A 17,582-nucleotide genomic window follows, 5' to 3' on the forward strand; every position below is an offset into this window, starting at 1 on the left:
AAAAAATAAAGCCACATTCTAAACTTAAACCAGAACTGTATGAACTGTATGCCCTAAGCAGAGAAGTTCACAAGTCAGCCACCCTGGGCATACTCTGAAAGGTTTTATTTTCTGAGGGGCAAGTGCCAATTAGACAGCAGAGGTTGGGACCGACAGCTCTCCCGGGAGACCCTCCCAGGCAGTAGGTCAAGCAGTCACAGCTTGTGCCTGTTTTCCTAAAGAGGAGTTTAGAACCTCAAAACCCTGTTCCACTGATCTCCCTGAATCAGAATCACCTGGGGGGAATATTTATAATAACAAATCCTCAGCCCTACCCCCAGATTTCTGAATCAGAAGAGTGGGGGGATCTGCAATTTACCACACCCTATAGGTTTTTCTTCTGCACGCTGACACCTGAGACCCCTCATCATGAGGCTACACGGCCTCATCCTCGGGTTTTTCACAGTACCTGAAGCACAAGAGGAGAACGCAGTCCCCATTAAGACTGGAAATTCTGTTAGTGAGGAGGTGGGCCGTGGGGTTAAGGCAAGAAGACCTCCAAAGCACATACTGTTTCTCACTCACATCCAAGAGTTTTTCGCATGAAGACTGGGAAGACATGGGCCGTGAGCCGGGTGGTACTGGCTCAGTGTCACAACCAAATGGCTGGGTTGAGCTCCTGGGTCTGCATGCCCTCTTTAGAAAGAGTGGCTGTGAGCGGCCATTCCCAAAGGGTCTTTCAGGAACTGATGGGTGTGGACTGGGCTTCAGCGTCACCCAGGCCACGGGCTTTTGCTTGGCATCCATAGGAAGTGGGGTGATTATTGTTAGAGGAGAGTGCATCCAGTTTTCTTATTGAAGACAAAATAAAACATTCTTTCAGTGAGCTCTGGATTTCTCAATGTGCTTCAGGTTGCTTGGGGAGCAAGGACTCCTCCACCTCCACATTCCCCAGTGACCACTCCCCCTGCCAAACAGCTCATTCCAGTGTTAAGAATTAATCGTGTGCTATAGAGTGCCCAGGGCTGGGGAGTGCCTCGAACATATTTGGAACATTGCTACAGCAGCAAATTCCATATCACCTCTTAGCCCAGAGAACCACCCAAAAAGTGACATACGTTATTGCATTTTGCTTGTGAAATGTTTGAACAAAAAAAAAAATTCAAGAAGTGACACTTTCAGATGATGTGACATGTTCCAGTTTGTATTAAATGTGCCTCAGGGTTTTTTTTTTTTTTCACAGATGGTGGTTTTGTTATAGCTAACCTTGAAAATGAGGGACTAAGACTCTCACTCGAAGCTAAGATAGGATGTAGGGCCCATTTTTTATATGGCTACCATTGCAATTGGTTGCCATCTCATTATCTTTATAGAGACACATAATCCAGATGGTCAACAGGCTTCTGTTCCTATTTGCCAACTTCTGTTGCTTAGAGCGGCACCGAACAGATCGGTTCCTGAGCCCTGCTCACTGAGAAACGGCAATTGGTCGATGATGCGTGCTGCCCAGGGACTAGGAAGGAGACCTGGTGTCTCTGGCTTGAGAGGTTTGCAGGGACCCCCTCCAAGTTGCCCCTGGCTCATACTATTTCTGAGGCTAGTGAACAATGGCATTGCTCTTTACTAAACCTCAGAGAGTCCTCAGAGGACACAGTGACGAACTTTAGCCTGTCCAGAATGTTCCTTCACCTGTATCCTCTGTGATTGTTAATGGCCTCTCAGTCTCTCCTTGTTTCAAGGTCCTTACCTCCATTCAGTCCATCATTAAGCCCTGTCTGTTCTCCTCTGCAATCAACTCACCTTCTTATCTGTGTTTCTACCAGTGTTGCCTTAACACACGTTTTCAAGATCTCTTGATATACAACTGAAAGACTGTTCTCTCTTGATTCCCTGCCTCCAAGGCTCCTCCTCTAATCCTTCCTTCAGTGAGGCAAAGGGAAGTGGCCCCACTCCTGACTGCTGAACATTAGAATCTCCAAAGAGCTTTTAAAAAAAAAAAAGCAAATTTGGGGGCTTTCCACCAGAGTGGAAAGAGTGAGTGTTGCCAGCGAGCAGCCCCAGTCCCACACAGGACCTCTCTACTGCCTGCTTTAGGGAACCACTGGCAAGGCTGAAAAATACAGACCTTGGAATCTGGAAATCAGGCTTTAAATCTCGATTTCATCATATTATCTGTGTGACCTTGAGTTTCTTCAAAGCTTGGCATCTCTACTACTTTATTAGTAAGGGCAGAATAATATTTACCCTGGAAGTTTGTTGGAAAGATTAAATGAGAAGATGTAGCTAAGGTGTCTGACACATAGTAGGTGTCCACATTATGGCAGCTTCTATTATTCTGAATAATTTTATCCTTATTACTATTCTGAAACAGACCAAATCATGTCATCTCCCTGCTCAAAAAATGTCACTGCCTTCCTCCTGCAGACAGAAGAACATCCATGCTCCTTGGCATGACCTTTAAGATTTAGCTTTATGTGACCTCCTCCTACATCTGCCCATCCTGGTGGAACAGTCATGCTGGACTCTTACTGATCAATAAACATGCCATCACCTTTCCCTTTTGGGGCTCTTTCTTCACCTGGAACTGCCCCTTCTCTTCTCTATGTGCAGAAACCCCTCTAATCCTTCAAGAAGAGCTGCATGCTTCTCCCCTTGGGAAGCCATCTGGCCACCTGAGTAAAAAGAACCACTTTCTCCTCTCCCCCCTCATTATAGCATTTGGTCCACCCTGGTTTTGTTTCTCCACACAAGTCTCTTTCATTGGATCAGAGTCTCCTTGAAGACATGGGTTGTGACCCATGAGTCATTGGATACAGTCCATTTGTTCACCAGATACAGCACCAAGCATCTACCATGTGCCAAGCACTGTTCTAGGTGCTGAGGGTACCACAGTGGACAGAACAAAGTCCCTGTCCTCAAAGAGTTTACACTTTGGTCAAGGGAGACCGAACACAAAATAAACAAACAAAATGTGTTAATAGTTAATAAGTACCATGAAGAAACATAAGACAGTGTAAGGGAGCAGAGTGATGGGATGTAATTTTATACCAAATCAGTCAAGTCAGGGAAGACCTGAATGAAGGGAGAGAGGGAGCCATACGGATATCTTGGGAAAGAGCAATCCAGGTGGAGGGAATGGCAAGTGCAAAGGCCCTGAGGCATAGAAAAATAAGGAGGGCTATGGACTCAAAAGGATACCTGGGTGTCCCAGGGCAAATATTTAACTTTCCTGCACTAGTTTCCTCATCTAAAAAATAAGAATGATAATGATACAACAATTTTTTTTCTGTGTTCTCCTGAAGATCCAATAAAATAGTGTTCCTGGCACATGACAGGCACTCAATACACTGGTTCCCTTCCCTTCTCCCTTTCTCTTTATTCTTCATAAAAGCCTCCACATAATGCTGACTGTGGTAGCTGGTCTGTAGCAGATGGTCAAATATATGCTGATATGAATCGCAAAGACACACTTAGCAAAAAATGCTTCTGTCTTATAACATGTGTACTTCCTTTGTCACCTCCAAGGGAGGCATTAAAAATGGTGTCCAGCCTACCCCCACATATAACTGTTGGCTTCAAGAGGCATTGGCGATGAGAAGAGAAGAGTGGGCAGGAGTCTCTGGATGTGGGTTCTGCAATTCCCCTTGGCTGGAACACTCTGTGATTTTAGGAGCTGGTCCTTTTGGGTCTCATGGCAGTCATTAATAGCAACACTACTGAAAAGCAGTTAGGGGGTGCCTGGTGGTTCAGTCGGTTAAACGTCTGCCTTCGGCTCAGGTCATGATCCCAGGATCCTAAGATCGAGTTCGGCATCAGGCTTCTTGCTTAGCGGGGAGCCTGCTTCTCCCTCTCCCTGTGCCTGCCTGTCTGCCTACTTGTGATCTCTCTCTCTGTGTGTCAAATAAATAAATAAAATCTTAAAAAAGAAAAGCAGTCAGTAGGTGTTGGGGCTGATCCGAGAGGTAGAAAGGATTCCATGCAGCCTCTCTCCTGATTTAAAAGGAGAGCATGGGCACTACTGGGATGGTCAATGGAATGTCCACAATTATTTCTCTATCTTTGACCAATTCTTCCTCATGTTTCCTCTTTGAAAAGAAGCCTTCTCTGGCTCTACCTGCCACACATGGGTATAGTTGTCCTTAAGTGACACAGGCATTGTCATTAGTGTGGGCAACCCAGCTTAGAAATGTGGCACATTAAAACATCTACAAGAGGGTTAGATGGTTTCCCCTGTGTGAAAGCTGGGCAGTCTACACTTAATTAGGTAAGAAAATAACCATGTTGAGCTAAAGGCATTGAGAAGCCATAATTACAAAATACATCCCATCATTTCCAGCCCTATTTCCACATGACCATCTGCATTTCAGTTAAAATTTCTTTTTTTTAATTTTTAGGCCTAAAATAAATCAGAAATTTTTGCTTATCTTATTAGTTTTTCTAGAAATATTTTATATGATTGAATTTTAACTTTTCATAGATTTATACCATCTAAAGTGAATTCTTCCTTCTTCAAGATGTTGAAGATAACATCTGCTTGGTTTTCAAAGAGGTAGAGCTCACAGGTACCAGCATAAGGTGGCTTACCTCTAAGGGAAGTATCCAGACTAACTGAGCAGCAGAAGATCACTCATTTTAGTCCGAAAAATCCCAGATAATAGGCTGATAAATTTTATTTTTATATATAATTACCTCCGTGTCCAGGCCTAAAAGTCTATCTTTAAAGCAGGATATAAGGGGCGCCTGGGTGGCTCAGTTGGTTGGGCGTCTGCCTTCGGCTTGCGTCATGATCGCAGGGTCCTGGGATCGAGCCCCACATCGAGCCCCACATCGGGCTCCCTGCTCAGTGGGGAGCTTGCCTCTTCCTCTCTCTCTGCCGCTCCCCCTGCTTGTGCCCTCTCTCTGTGTCAAATACATAAATAAAATCTTTAAAAAAAATTTTTTAAAAGCAGGATATAAGAGAGTTATTATTTCTTAAGATATGAAAGGGCCCAAGAAAGAGGAATGCCAGGGAACCAGTCACATAGATGAGAATGCATGGTGATAGGCAGGCCAAAAAAAGGAACTCATGAAAAGAGAAAGGGTTTGGGGTTTCACTCACTCACAAAATCAGTGGTGTCTTGGTACATAACTGTAAGGTTTCAGAGAATAACACTACTCTGCTAATGCCAGTCTTTTCCTGATATGTCAGGAGACATCAGCATTTCAATTCAGGAATCCTCTTATATGATCTTACTGCTTTGGTACTCACAGGTAGAATTCCAAAATAGTCAGAAGAATTTTACTCCTACCTTCCAAGAAAGCCATAAAATGAACAATGCCAGTAACAATTATGAAACTAAATTGGCCTTGTAAAAGAATAAAAAAATCAATTTTGCCAGTTTACATGCATGGTAACTAATTTCCATATAAATAAGCTGACTTTATTCAGTCTAAAGATGTGCCTGTATCCTCTTTGTTTTTTTGTTTGCAATATTTGCAGTTCTTCAGAGGCACTTAGGTGGGACTATTTGAAGACATTTTGGTGTGTGTTGTAGTTTTCTAATCATAATTATCTTTTTCTTTTTTTTTTTTTGGCAGTATATCAGTTACAGCAAGAGGCCCCTCGTCCCAAGAGGATCATTTGTCCTGGGGAGGTCAGTACTCAGCTATTTCTGACACACCTTGTTAAATATGATGAATTGTCAGTGCTATGTTGATATCAGAAGGCTTTCGGGTTTCCTGGGAGTTGATTGGTATTAACATTTGTTAGAGTGTCACCAAGTTTAATACCTGAACAATCTATATTATGAAATCAGGTGTTATTTTTAAAAATATTCACAAACTCACTTGAAATCAGAGGTCTCATGTTTTTAACCATCGTGGAGGCAAATTAAGCTTCCTTTTGTAACCCCCCCCAAAACATGTATTTTGGTTGTTTTCCTTGTTTTTGCTGTTTTGATTCTGTTATCATTCTTTTCTTATGGAATGCTTCCAACAGAGAAAACACAGAGAATAATAAACATCTGGGTACTCTCAACACTCCTATTTAACAAACCTTTATGCTCTGTCACATTTACTTGACATTAAAAAAAAAGCCTTACAAGAAAAGTGACTGTTTTTTTATTTCTTGGAGATAAGCTTAAAAATATATCGACTCATAAAAATGCTTACCAGCCCAGAGAACTTTCCCCAGTCATCCCTCACTAATCAGTTCTCTTATCATCTGGGATGCCGGCAAGACTGAAAGGCAGGACTAAGGTTCTATTTTCTATTTTTATACTGATCAGTTTCTGTAATAGTCAAACTAATATCCCTCACACAAAGGTCCATGGGTCCTTGCTTATTTTTGATATAATGACTTAGATTAAATATAGAGTAGCAGATGCCTTTTAAAGTGTCACATCTGCCTTATCAGGAGGAAAAGGCTCCAACTCCAATACTCTTGAGATTCATCCTTGAATTTCCGTACTTTCTGGCTACGGGACTTGACTGGATCTGGTTTTGAACCTGTCTCCTCAAAGGCTTAGGTACATACACCCCCACACCCAGAGGCGACTTATCACTGTGTAATAAATGTTTCTACAGGAAATTTTATTTCTGTTGAAGGACACTGAAATTCATCAAGTAATCTGAATATTGACACAGAGTAAACATTCCTATCCCAGGAATATGGCTTGAGAAGAGAAACTATCTGATCCTTAAGGAAAAATCCAGGATGAGGTCCACTCCTTATCTGGTAGTCTGATCTTGTCCTGCCACCAACCCTGATGACTTTTGCCCGTTGGTTATTCAACAATATCTAAATTAGGAAAGAATAGGATAAATACAAAATATTTAACAAGATGCTTGGAATAGAGTGTTTGAGGGGATAAGTAAGAAATAAATTGTTAAAAATTCCTTTAATCCTGGGGCATCTGGGTGGCTCAGTCAGTTAAGCATCTGACTCTGTTTCAGCTCAAGTCATGATCTCAGGGTCGTGAGATGGAGCCCTGAATCGGGCTCTGTGCTCAGCTCAGAGTCTGCTTGAGATTTTTTCCCTCTGCCTGCCCCGCCCCCCAACCCCTGCTGCCCCGCACGTGCCCATGTTCTCTCTCTCTTAAATAAATCTTTTAAAAAATTGTCTTTAATCCTATTTTACATCTAATGCTTCTCCAGGAGAAAAAATGGAGCCCATGCAGGGAACTAGAGGAATTCAAATGTCTCTGGGAAAAGAATGTTTTGTAAAATTAGAACACCACTAAGGATTTTCCTAGGGCTATTAATAAAAAGTCAACAGGCAAAGTTGGGCACCAGAATTTAAAACCCAAGGGGACAGTAAATAGTTATTTGTTCATTTATTCAACAAGTATATATGGAGAGCCTACTGTGTTCTGACTTTGGTCTAGGTGTTAGGAATATAGCAAAGAACTGGGCCATTGATACTTTGAGTGTCATATCAAAAGAGAACAAAATCATGATGTATGTAATTAAAGATAGATCTACTATTTTACCTCTGCGTGTGTGCACACACATGCATATGTATGTGTATGTGGGAGAGAGGGAGAGAGAGCACTTCTTCGCTTCTTAAAATCTTTGGAACCATGTCAGTTGTCCTTTAAGCCAGGTGGAATGTTGGCAGTAGAGACGGGTAGATGCAGATTAGCTTCACAGAAGCTCTTTGTAGGGTTCAGCTGAAACTCTTCAGACATCCAAGGGGATCTGAAAGGACCACAGATCTCTCTACTGTTGCCCTTGCATTGGAAGACAATGCCACAGACATCTTAGCAAAGCAGAGCTGTGTGCCACAAGCCACCACCATCTGCTATAACTAAAGAACATAGTGCACGTGTAGCTTTGTTTCCCCTCCTGTCTGTCTTTTTAACCAACTTTTCACCTTTGACCATTATCCGTTTGATTCATGAATAAGGGATCCGGTTGATGCTGGACTCGTAGGTTGCTTGCCTCTAGAAATTCCACATCCCATCTCTACTATGAAACCTCACCCAAAATGGATATTCACCAGCTCCATTTGCTCAGCAGGCAGCATGGGGCCCAGCCAGCCGGGCACGTGTCAGGTGATAAAGGGTGGCGCGTGTTGGCGGAACACGTGCTGCTTAGATGCGTGCCAGCAGGAGCAGCTTCAGCTCCCTTTGTCCTCCAGTGCCACATCAACTGCAAGGCATTCCTGCCCGAGTTGCTTGGCCTCCCAGGACTTGGCCTTCTTCAAGCGAAGGCACGGCCTCCTCTTGGACACCGTGAAACCATTGCTTCTGCTACAGGCGATGTTTGAGCAAATGTCTCTTTGCCTTGTGGCGCACCTGCATGCTCAGGGGGCGAGCCTAATGAAGTCGGAAAACCTTCGGTTTGAGTATGTGGCCAGAGAGACTGAAGCTTTATTAACACATTTACATAACGCCACACAGGCTATTTCTTTTGAACAATGAGTTAATGATTTTTTTTTTGTCTTTGCCATCTCACCCCTTAGCCAGGTTTTAAGAGTCCATGCCTTTCTTCTGCCCACAGTCCTGCTGCCCTCTCTCTTAATCTTCAGTCTCTCTGCTTCCAGCCACCCTGTCCCTGGCAAGCCTGCCTAGCTGCGTTACTCCGACATACTCCATCTCTTTTGTTTCTCTGACGACTAATAACCTCCCAGGCTAGGGGCCCCTATCAGGTTAGGATCTTCCCACTGAAGGTGATAAGGGCTCACAAGAGGACACCAAGTGAGTGTAGTTACGGAGATATGGAACACTGTTGTTCAAAGGTAAAGACACAGGCCAACATGACTTGAATGCTTGCTAGCTGTGAATAGATACCAACCACCTAATAGACTTTGCTGGGGAACTAGCTGGGTGGAGGGGACAGCCTGATTCAGCAGGCCAAATCCAATGAGCTTTGTGAACCCAGGCAGGGGAGCCCAGCTACAGAGTCAGCTGGACCTGTTTTGAATTCATGCTCTACCACTTTCTAACTACCTACCTTAGAGCCAAGCACTTACTTTCTCAGGGAGATGAAGGTCTCCTCTACTCCAAGGGCCAGTATCTACTTGATGGGGTGCTATAATGCCATATATGTGTCAAGTGTGTAGAATAGTGCTTGGCACATAATAGGTATTCAGTGTTCATGATTCAAGGCAGATTCAGAAACCTGTGCAGAGGAGGCTCTGAGATGCTCATTAGGGACCGAGTCAGAGCAATGACAGTGTTCTCTGAAAGCTAGAGCCAAGAAGACAATGATCAAGAACAAAGCAAGATGCCTGGATCAGGGATTAAACCACCAGGGAAACGATGTAGAGGATGAGGAACAGAGGGTACAAGCAGCTGAACAACAGCTCTGGCGCCAATTAAGCCAGGCATGGTCAGTTAGTGAAATGGCAGTTCATTGCTTTCTTGAGATTCATTGCTGCTGTAAATTAATATTTATCAGGCAGCCACAGCACCTGGCACTCTACTAGCATTTCCTGAGTGCTCCTTGCCAAGAGATTGAAAGCATCTTGCAGTATGCAAAATCTCTCTTGCCCTTTCCGACAATTATCAGTCAGTCATTTTGCAAGCAATTCGTTAATTGCCGAATGTGTGCTTAGGTGGTCTGGCGGGAACTGTGGCTATTGACTCCCAGATGTGTACCTCTAGCTAAGCCCTCTCCCCTGGGCGCCAAACACCTTGTTCCCATCTGTCTACTCGACCTCCTCAAGTAGATGTCCCACACCACCTGTAGCCTAACATTCAAAATAGAACTGAACCCCCCACTCCATTAAATGGCACCTAACTTCAGAGACCTCACTGCTCTCTTCCCACCCTCACCCTTCTCTCTAGCGATTGTCAAATTCACTTCCAGCTGTATCTTGCACTTGCCTACTTCCTCCTTCTCCATGACTACCATGTGGTTTGGGTCATGGTCGTTTCTTGCCTGGATTATTGCTGGTCAACAGCCTCCCGCCTGATCTCCTCACTTCCACTGCTGGCACTCTCTCTGCAGCCCACATTCACACACACACACACACACACACACACACACACACACACACACACACCATTCACCAAATAGGAGCCCAACATTATTAAGTGTAAACCTAACAGCTTCAACAGCTTCCCATTGCTCTTAGAATAAAAGCAAAACTTCTTGTTCTGCCTGTGAGCCACGATGGGGCTCCTGCGTTGGTCACTTCCCACCTGTACCATTCTTCTCAGAGCGCACCGCCCTGCAGTCCCACTAACCTCTGCTCCAGTTCATTAAACAAACCACAGTGTTGCTGTGGTTTGTGCTATAGGGCCTTCAGATCTGCTCTTTGCCTGGACTTCTCCAGTGTTCTCTGCATGTCCACGTGTCAGATCAAAGTTCACCTAATAACAGAAGCCTTCCCCGAACCCCATAAAAATTAGCATCTCCATGGCGCGGTTCTCTCTTCTGAGCATGAAACTGGCCCTAGATGTTGTTTCTGCAGCTGCCCATAGCCGCTGATGATCGTTCTTCTCCCCTGGGGGAGTAAGAAGAGGAGGAAATAGTCTGACTGGTCAAAAAAAAAAAAAAAAAATACCACCTCCCAACCTTCAGATCTTCTTTGTCATATCGTCCCATTTATTTTGTGTGTAGTACCTAATACACTATCTAATTTCCATCATATTTAATTGTTTGCTCGTCACTTATACATCTCCTTCCAGGGGAATTCAAGCTCCAGAAACTTCATCGGTCATAATTGCACGGACTTCCCTAGCACTGAACCTAGTGCCAAGCAGCAGTGGGCAATCAGTAAATACATGGTAAAATGATGAAAATGATGAAAAAAAAAATAGAGACTGCTAACTTAAGGAATTTAGAATTCTCAAACTATTACTAATAGTATATCAGATTTACCCAATGCTGTCATTAGGGTAGTGACTTGGCCTTTGGGCAGTGGTTAAGGTTCTTACTTAAATACAGACTAATATTATTTCCTGGAATATTCTAAATTTCTTTTGGCCTTAACAAAAGGCCAAAATGTCAAGATTTATGTGCATGACTAATTTAAAGTCAAGTTCCACTAGAATTACCTAAAGAATACACAATAAGTAGAAATTCTTTTGTGACTAAATGATTTGGTGTCATTTGTCTTTTTTGAAATTGCTGGAGTGAATTTCAATTCAAAAAGCAATTTCAGAAAAGGGAAATAAAACTACATACTATTACTTCAAATTGTTCTCCCTTTTATGCAGCTTCACTTCCTCTCTCTCTTGCCATAGAATAATATATTTTGAAAGTTTTGTTTTTTGTTTTTTAAATGCAAAAGTGAATTGTAGAACTGAGGTTTCCAGCATTCACCAGAACCAGCTTTTTGTTCTTGATCGTCAGAAGTTAAGCCAAGTATAGATGACAGTGGCTTATCTTAAATTGCAGTAACACCTTATTTTACCTTCTAGTGAATTATATTCACTTTTTAAATATCACTTTCAATGCCCCATTTTCTCTGGTTTTTGGTGTCCTTAAATGTGTGCCCATTTCACTTTCTTCTACCTTTATTTGTAAAAAATGTTCTTTTAAGCCTAAAAAAGCATTTCACTTGATGATTACGCTTTTAGAATTTTGATTCACCATACCTTGGTTTTGCAGTCTTATAGTCTTATAGCTTGAGGCATTTATCTTGTCTTAGGCATATCTGGAAGATCTTAACAAGCCACATTGATTGACCATGTCATTCTCAACTAACTCGGTACATTTCAAATCAGATTTAAAATAAACTCAGAGAGGTTTTCTATGATTCTACAATCCTCCCCCTTTTCTTATTTTATTCATTGAAAATAAATGTTTTAAACCTATGTGCATTGGGGGGAACATGAAAACTCTACTGATTCAAGACATTGGGACAAGGTATGTCTCTGAAGTAATGAGATTGATTTTGCAAGCCACAAACAAAAATCAATCCCATTACCTTTTAATTGGCTTTCTGTGTAGTAATCAGAAGGCTATTCTCCCCTGGTAAGAAATATTTCTGTTCTTTTTATCCTAGACTTTCTCCACTGGTCTCCTTTTTTTCCATCATATTTCTCCTAGGCTTTCCGCTCACTCCGTAATGCAGTCAGGTTTTTTTCGTGATGTGATTTCGTGTGAGCTTGACTTGCTTTGGTTGTAGACCTACTGTAGTCAAGGGGAACAATCTTCTAATAAAACGAATGTTAGAGTAAATTTTAGACAGATTAACTTTATTTTTTCCAAATATAGAACCAAGAATTTTGTGCTTTTTTAAACAAAAACTTTCTTATTGACAAGTACTGACAAAATACATAGCCCTCCAAAAAAGAAGTCACTCTCTTTAGAGTACTTTGAACTTGTTCTAATGTAATGCAGACTCTGCATGTTTGCACCTATAAATATTTAGTCATTTCCAAGTGATACCATGAACAGAGGATAAGGGTTTCCTGAGGACAAGCTGCTACAGAATTCAGAGACTCAGGGGCTCTGAGCCAAGGCGACAGGTGGGCTGAACTGGAGAGAGCCACCAAAGAACAATATATATGCTGAAGCATAAATTGAGGCAAAAGTGGAAGGTTTCTTCTTAAAACCAAATAAGGAAAATGAACAGGGAGATTAAACGGTGATTGATAACAAGTAAAATTTCTTGAGAAGCTTCCTTGATCTCTCTGGGTGATTTTTATTTCTGAAAATCAAACTTGAAAATGTGTATTCCTTTATAGAATTACTTGAGGTGAAATACTACATTGTGTAGTTAGTTGTTGTAGGAAGAAAAGAACAACCGAGAGCATCAGGGATTACAGCACAGGCTCTCTTACCCTTGCCTCACCTGTGACAGCCAAAACCCAAGATCCTTCACTCCCCAATGAGGAGTGGGGGCAGAGGGTGGGGCGGTCCAGACTATAGCACAGTGGTCATGAGGAGGTGCTGGCTTTCGTAGGGCCAACCTTACACATCCAAACAGGAAGCAGCAGTCTGTTCCAAACTTCCACAGCAGTTGCTATCTAGAGCAACCCGCAGCATGTCTGCTCCATGACTCAGAGGTCAGGTCCAGCAAAATTTCAGGTGTGGCCAGGCTTATCCGGGAAGGGGAGCCAGGTGCAAAGCCCTGGGTGCACTAGTGAGGTTTTAAAGACATGCTTTGCATTTACTCACCAGGTTAAACATTAACTGAGAAATAACGCTGATAAAGGTTAAGCCACACTCGGCCCTGGGCAAGCCTCGTCTCCTAGGCTAGTATGGCCTGGCCAACCAAGCAGTGAGATGTTTGAAACCAGATTTGTAAGCTTGACTCTACTTCCCATCAGAAAAGTGTGGATGGTATAATCTCCAACCATTCCAATTTTAATGGGACTACCCTAAATGATATTGCTGAATTATTTACGTGTTGTCAGTCTTTTCTTTTTTTTTTTTTTTTTAAGATTTTATTTATTTATTTGAGAGAGAGAGCACATGAGAGGGGGGAGGGTCAGAAGGAGAAGCAGACTCCCTGCCTAGCAGGGAGCCCGATGCGGGACTCGATCCGGGGGACTCCAGGATCATGACCTGAGCTGAAGGCAGTCGCTTAACCAACTGAGCCACCCAGGCACCCTGTCAGTCTTTTCATAGGAATGAGAATTAACACACTTGGTGGGCTCGCTGTGCCCTGAGTGCTGAGTTAGAGTTTAACACATGGCATTCTTCATGGGAATTCCAAGAGGAGAGGGGATGCAGCACAGGAGGGCAGAGTCTGAGTCAAACCCAGACCAAATCTGGGACTGGCCTTCTAACCCAGTGCTTCTCAGCTGTGGTCCCAGGACAAGCAGCTATGGTGTCATCTGGGAACTTGTCAGAAATGCAGATTCCCTGGTTCACCCCAGACCTTCTGAATCACAAACCTGAAGATGGGGCCCAGAAATCTGGGTTTTAACAAGTCCTGCAGGTCATCCTAACGCTTGCTCAAGTGTGAGGACCACTGTTGTAACCAGTGTTCTCATTCCCTCTGTTTTCTATGTCCTGCTCCCTTCCCTGGCCTCTAGGATAGAAGAATCAAGATGCTTTGTTCCCTGATGATGCTTCCTGTTTGCCTAGCACTGTGCTAGACTCTTCGTGGACTTCAAAGTAGATGCCACATGACCCCATAGCCTTCTTTTGTTGTCTAGATATACTTCCTCCTGGATGTTATTTTCTACCTTTTAAAAAAATATTTTGCTTTTGCCTTTCTTTGCTATGTCTAACTTTCCCATACCCTGGAACGTGGCAGAGGCCAAATATTTATCCTTGTATGAGTATGGTCAGTACTTAATGTAGCCTGGTTTCTTATACCCACCTCACCCCCCAGATTGTTACACTTCTTAGTGTTATGCTATGTTTACAATTAAAAAATAGTTAAATTCCATTTTAATATGATTCATACCCATGTTTGTTCATATTCAGTACATACTATTATGAACTCCAGCTCTTTTTAGATGTTTTCCTTATCTTGTGACTATGCACAAATCCTTGATAATTTACTCTTGCTTTTAATGGACATTTCCATTAATGGAAATAGCAAATCCATTATCATTATGTCAGGAATACTTTGAATTACATTTCTATATCCCAAGGTGGTAGTCTCTTTACTCAGTGGATCCTCTGTGTGCTTCATGAACATTTCTCATTTCAGGATTGTAGGTGGCTGATTTGCTAACAAAAGTCAGTCCAGCACTGGTACTCTCCTGGCCCCACCTCCGTGCCTCAATCCACCACTCCCCTCATTGTCTCCAGGCTGACACTGAGCCACTGGTAATCCATCACCTCTGGCTGTGTCCTTTAACAAATCACAGTGTCACTTGACATTAGCTCTAAGTACACTGCATCTCCCTGTCTTGTTGGACAGAATAGCAGGCTTTACTTTAGCGATGGTATCTCTTTCTTCCTCCTTATTTACATAGCCAGTGTCATCTCCCCATCCACTTGGAAGGAAATTGAATAGCCTTGGCACAGCCGGACAGAGGCATATTGGTTGCCATCCAGCACCTTGTGCCCTTCTAGGTAATTACACATCGATTGTTTGATGAATCGTTCTCCTGTCTCCCTGGGTATTTCTACCAAGTCTGTAATTACACTTTTCTGGTTTGTCCCTTTGCTCTTGTTGTGGTCCTCAGGGTTCCATGACGTCTCAAAGACCATGCTTAACGATACTCCTACAATACCTTGCATTTCAAGGTTGCGGTCAGATCCCTTAGTGTTTCAGTCTTAGTCTGTTTAACAGTATATTTCAACCATTTTCCGCCTTAGTTCAGTTCGACTTTTAAGTTGGCACCAGTATCTCATAGATTAAAAATTAATGACTCTCCCTTCGCAGTACAGTAAGAGACGGAAGGGCACGAATACAAAGAGATGATGTGACCTACCATTAAACAAAAAGGCCTTGGAGGCATTGATGGGCTCTGAGTTTTGAGCTAATGATAAGATGTCCTGACACCGATTGTAAAGACCAGACTGTAACATTTGTTAGCCTAGCAGAGGCATTGGCAGACTATAGCCGGTTGACAATTTTGGTAAATCAAGTTTTAATGGAACCCAGCAATGCTCAGTCCTTTACATGTTGTCTATGGCAGCTTTTATGCTCCCATGGCAAGCTGAGTACTTGAAACAGACAGTTTCAACTTCTATGGTCCTTAAGGGCTAAAGTATTTACTATCTAGGTCTTGCCAGAAAAAGTTTGCCAGCCCTTCGTGTTGCACTACAAGTAACTTGGAAGTGAGTTAATATATGTAAAGCACTTAACAGTGCCTGGCATTTACATATGGGAAGCGTTGGTCTTTAATTTCTACCATCTCCCAAACACTATCTAGATGTTAGCAAAAGAGAGGGAATTTTAGTCCTGTTATTCAGGATGAATTTGATCCCAAGCCATTTTAAGAAACATTTTGGCCTTCATGTCCAACACGTGTAAATTGATGGACGAGGCCAAGGCAGTGACAATAAGCAGGTATTCTTTTCCAACTTTCTCGTGGCCACTTTCTCCCATCAAGAAATGGTAGCCTGTTAGAAAAGGTGGCCAAATCCATAAGCAGGAAATTAAAGAGGCATGTAGAATCTGTTGATCCAGGAATGCCACCTGAACATGTAAACAAACTTGCGTTCTTTAATTTCAGGAACAAAACTGGTATTACCCTCCTATGAAAAGTCTGTATGTTCTTGAATTCTGATGAATGATTTGCATGCTGACGCATTTGGGGAAAGAGGGCTATGTGTGCCACTTATTATGACATACATCCCCTAAAAAAGTTGAATAAATGGATGGACAAAGGGATGAATAAATAGGTATGTCATAAAGCAAGTACAGCAAATATTATAGAATCTAAGTGGTGTGCATGAGTGATTGCTGTAAAAGTTTTCAGTTGTTCTGTATGTATGAACATTTTTGTAATAAAAGGTCAAGTAGAAAAAACAAAGATTGTGCAAGAAGAGCAATGGCAGGATGTGCCCTGGCCCAGGGAACAAAAACAATCTCTTGGGTGCACGGCCCTGAACAGCCCAAGCGTGTCTCGTGTCAGGGCTGCTGGAAGCACCATAAAGCTAACTCAAGGATTTGTAACATGGACTAATTCAGCAGAAAAAGAATTCAAAAGCAAGGACATTTATTAATAAGGCACTTTCACTCTTATTTATTACCATATGGGGAATTATTTTAGTGGGGAGTGCCTCTTTCAGAAATGCTAATTTAGGTAATTTTTTAAAATAATAGAGACCAGACTTCCAGATTTTATGACATCATCACCGTATAGAGGAATGAGTATTGGATCTGAAAGCAGGGACTGCGTTTCCTAAATCTGCTGTTAGCCCTGGGTAGGACTGTGAGCAAACTAATTTACCGCTCTGAACTGCAGCTTTCTTGTCTATAAGAAGGAGGCAAAGATACATATTCCACCTTCCTGGAGGGACAACGAATGTTAAAAGCATTCTGAAAGCCCCACTGATCTCATCAGACAATGAGTTCTCAATCGGGGTGATATTAACCCCAAGGGCGAGGGGGGAACATCAGTTCTTAAGGGAGCACACTCTTCTAATGTGTAAAGCACAGATACACATATAAAACATAAATAGACATACAGTCTATCTGTAGTATTAAAATTCCATTTGGGAGAGATGATTAGGAAGGAAAAACACATGTAAAATGGCTCCAAAGAAAGATTATAATGCAAAAAAGATTGAGGACATTTCGCTAGACAATCTTTCATTTCTACCATCTCCTTAGTTCTGTCCGCCTTTTTTTTTCTTCAGGTGGATTAATTTTATTCATCAGTTGGAACACATGCATTTGAATACTTACACTGAATACTTAGATTGAAATACTCTTACTCTAGAAGAAGGGAGAAAAAAACTGAGAAGAAAGAGAATGATGGGCATTCTTTACCTTTTCCAAAGTACATACAGGACCACTTAAACCAAACACCATTAAGTTCTGAAGGAAGGAATTTACTAACAAGAATGAGGAATTAAATGAATATACTCGCCCAATCTTTTTTCCCCCCTAGAAATTTAATAGCAGCATTAAGTTTTCCTTGATTTGATTCAATTCTATTGGGTACTTCAAGCTTTTTGAACCTAAGAGGTATTTGGAGAATTTAAAAAGAGTTCCAAGGAGAATAATGAAGATGAATTAAGGATTGGAAATAAGATCTATTAAAAAAAAGTTAAAAGAACAAGAATTATTTAGGGAGGAAGAACAAGCA

The 17,582-nt window shown here is 42.2% G+C and overlaps 1 protein-coding gene and 1 pseudogene across 2 annotated transcripts in view; both read left to right on the plus strand.

The window, feature by feature from the left end:
* Window positions 1-17,582, plus strand: part of CHN2 (chimerin 2) — a 296,459-nt gene that overhangs the window by 150,648 nt on the left and 128,229 nt on the right. For both annotated transcript variants that reach the window (XM_035020820.1, XM_035020818.1), the window contains one exon: window positions 5,557-5,612. In XM_035020820.1, the coding sequence (XP_034876711.1) occupies window positions 5,557-5,612 (56 nt within the window). The remainder of the gene's footprint in view (window positions 1-5,556; window positions 5,613-17,582) is intronic.
* On the plus strand, window positions 10,326-10,444 carry LOC118021454 (annotated as a pseudogene).

This window comes from Mirounga leonina, unplaced genomic scaffold (genome assembly GCF_011800145.1).
Source record: "Mirounga leonina isolate KUSES-001 unplaced genomic scaffold, KU_Mleo_1.0 Mir_174, whole genome shotgun sequence".
NCBI lineage: Eukaryota > Metazoa > Chordata > Mammalia > Carnivora > Phocidae > Mirounga > Mirounga leonina.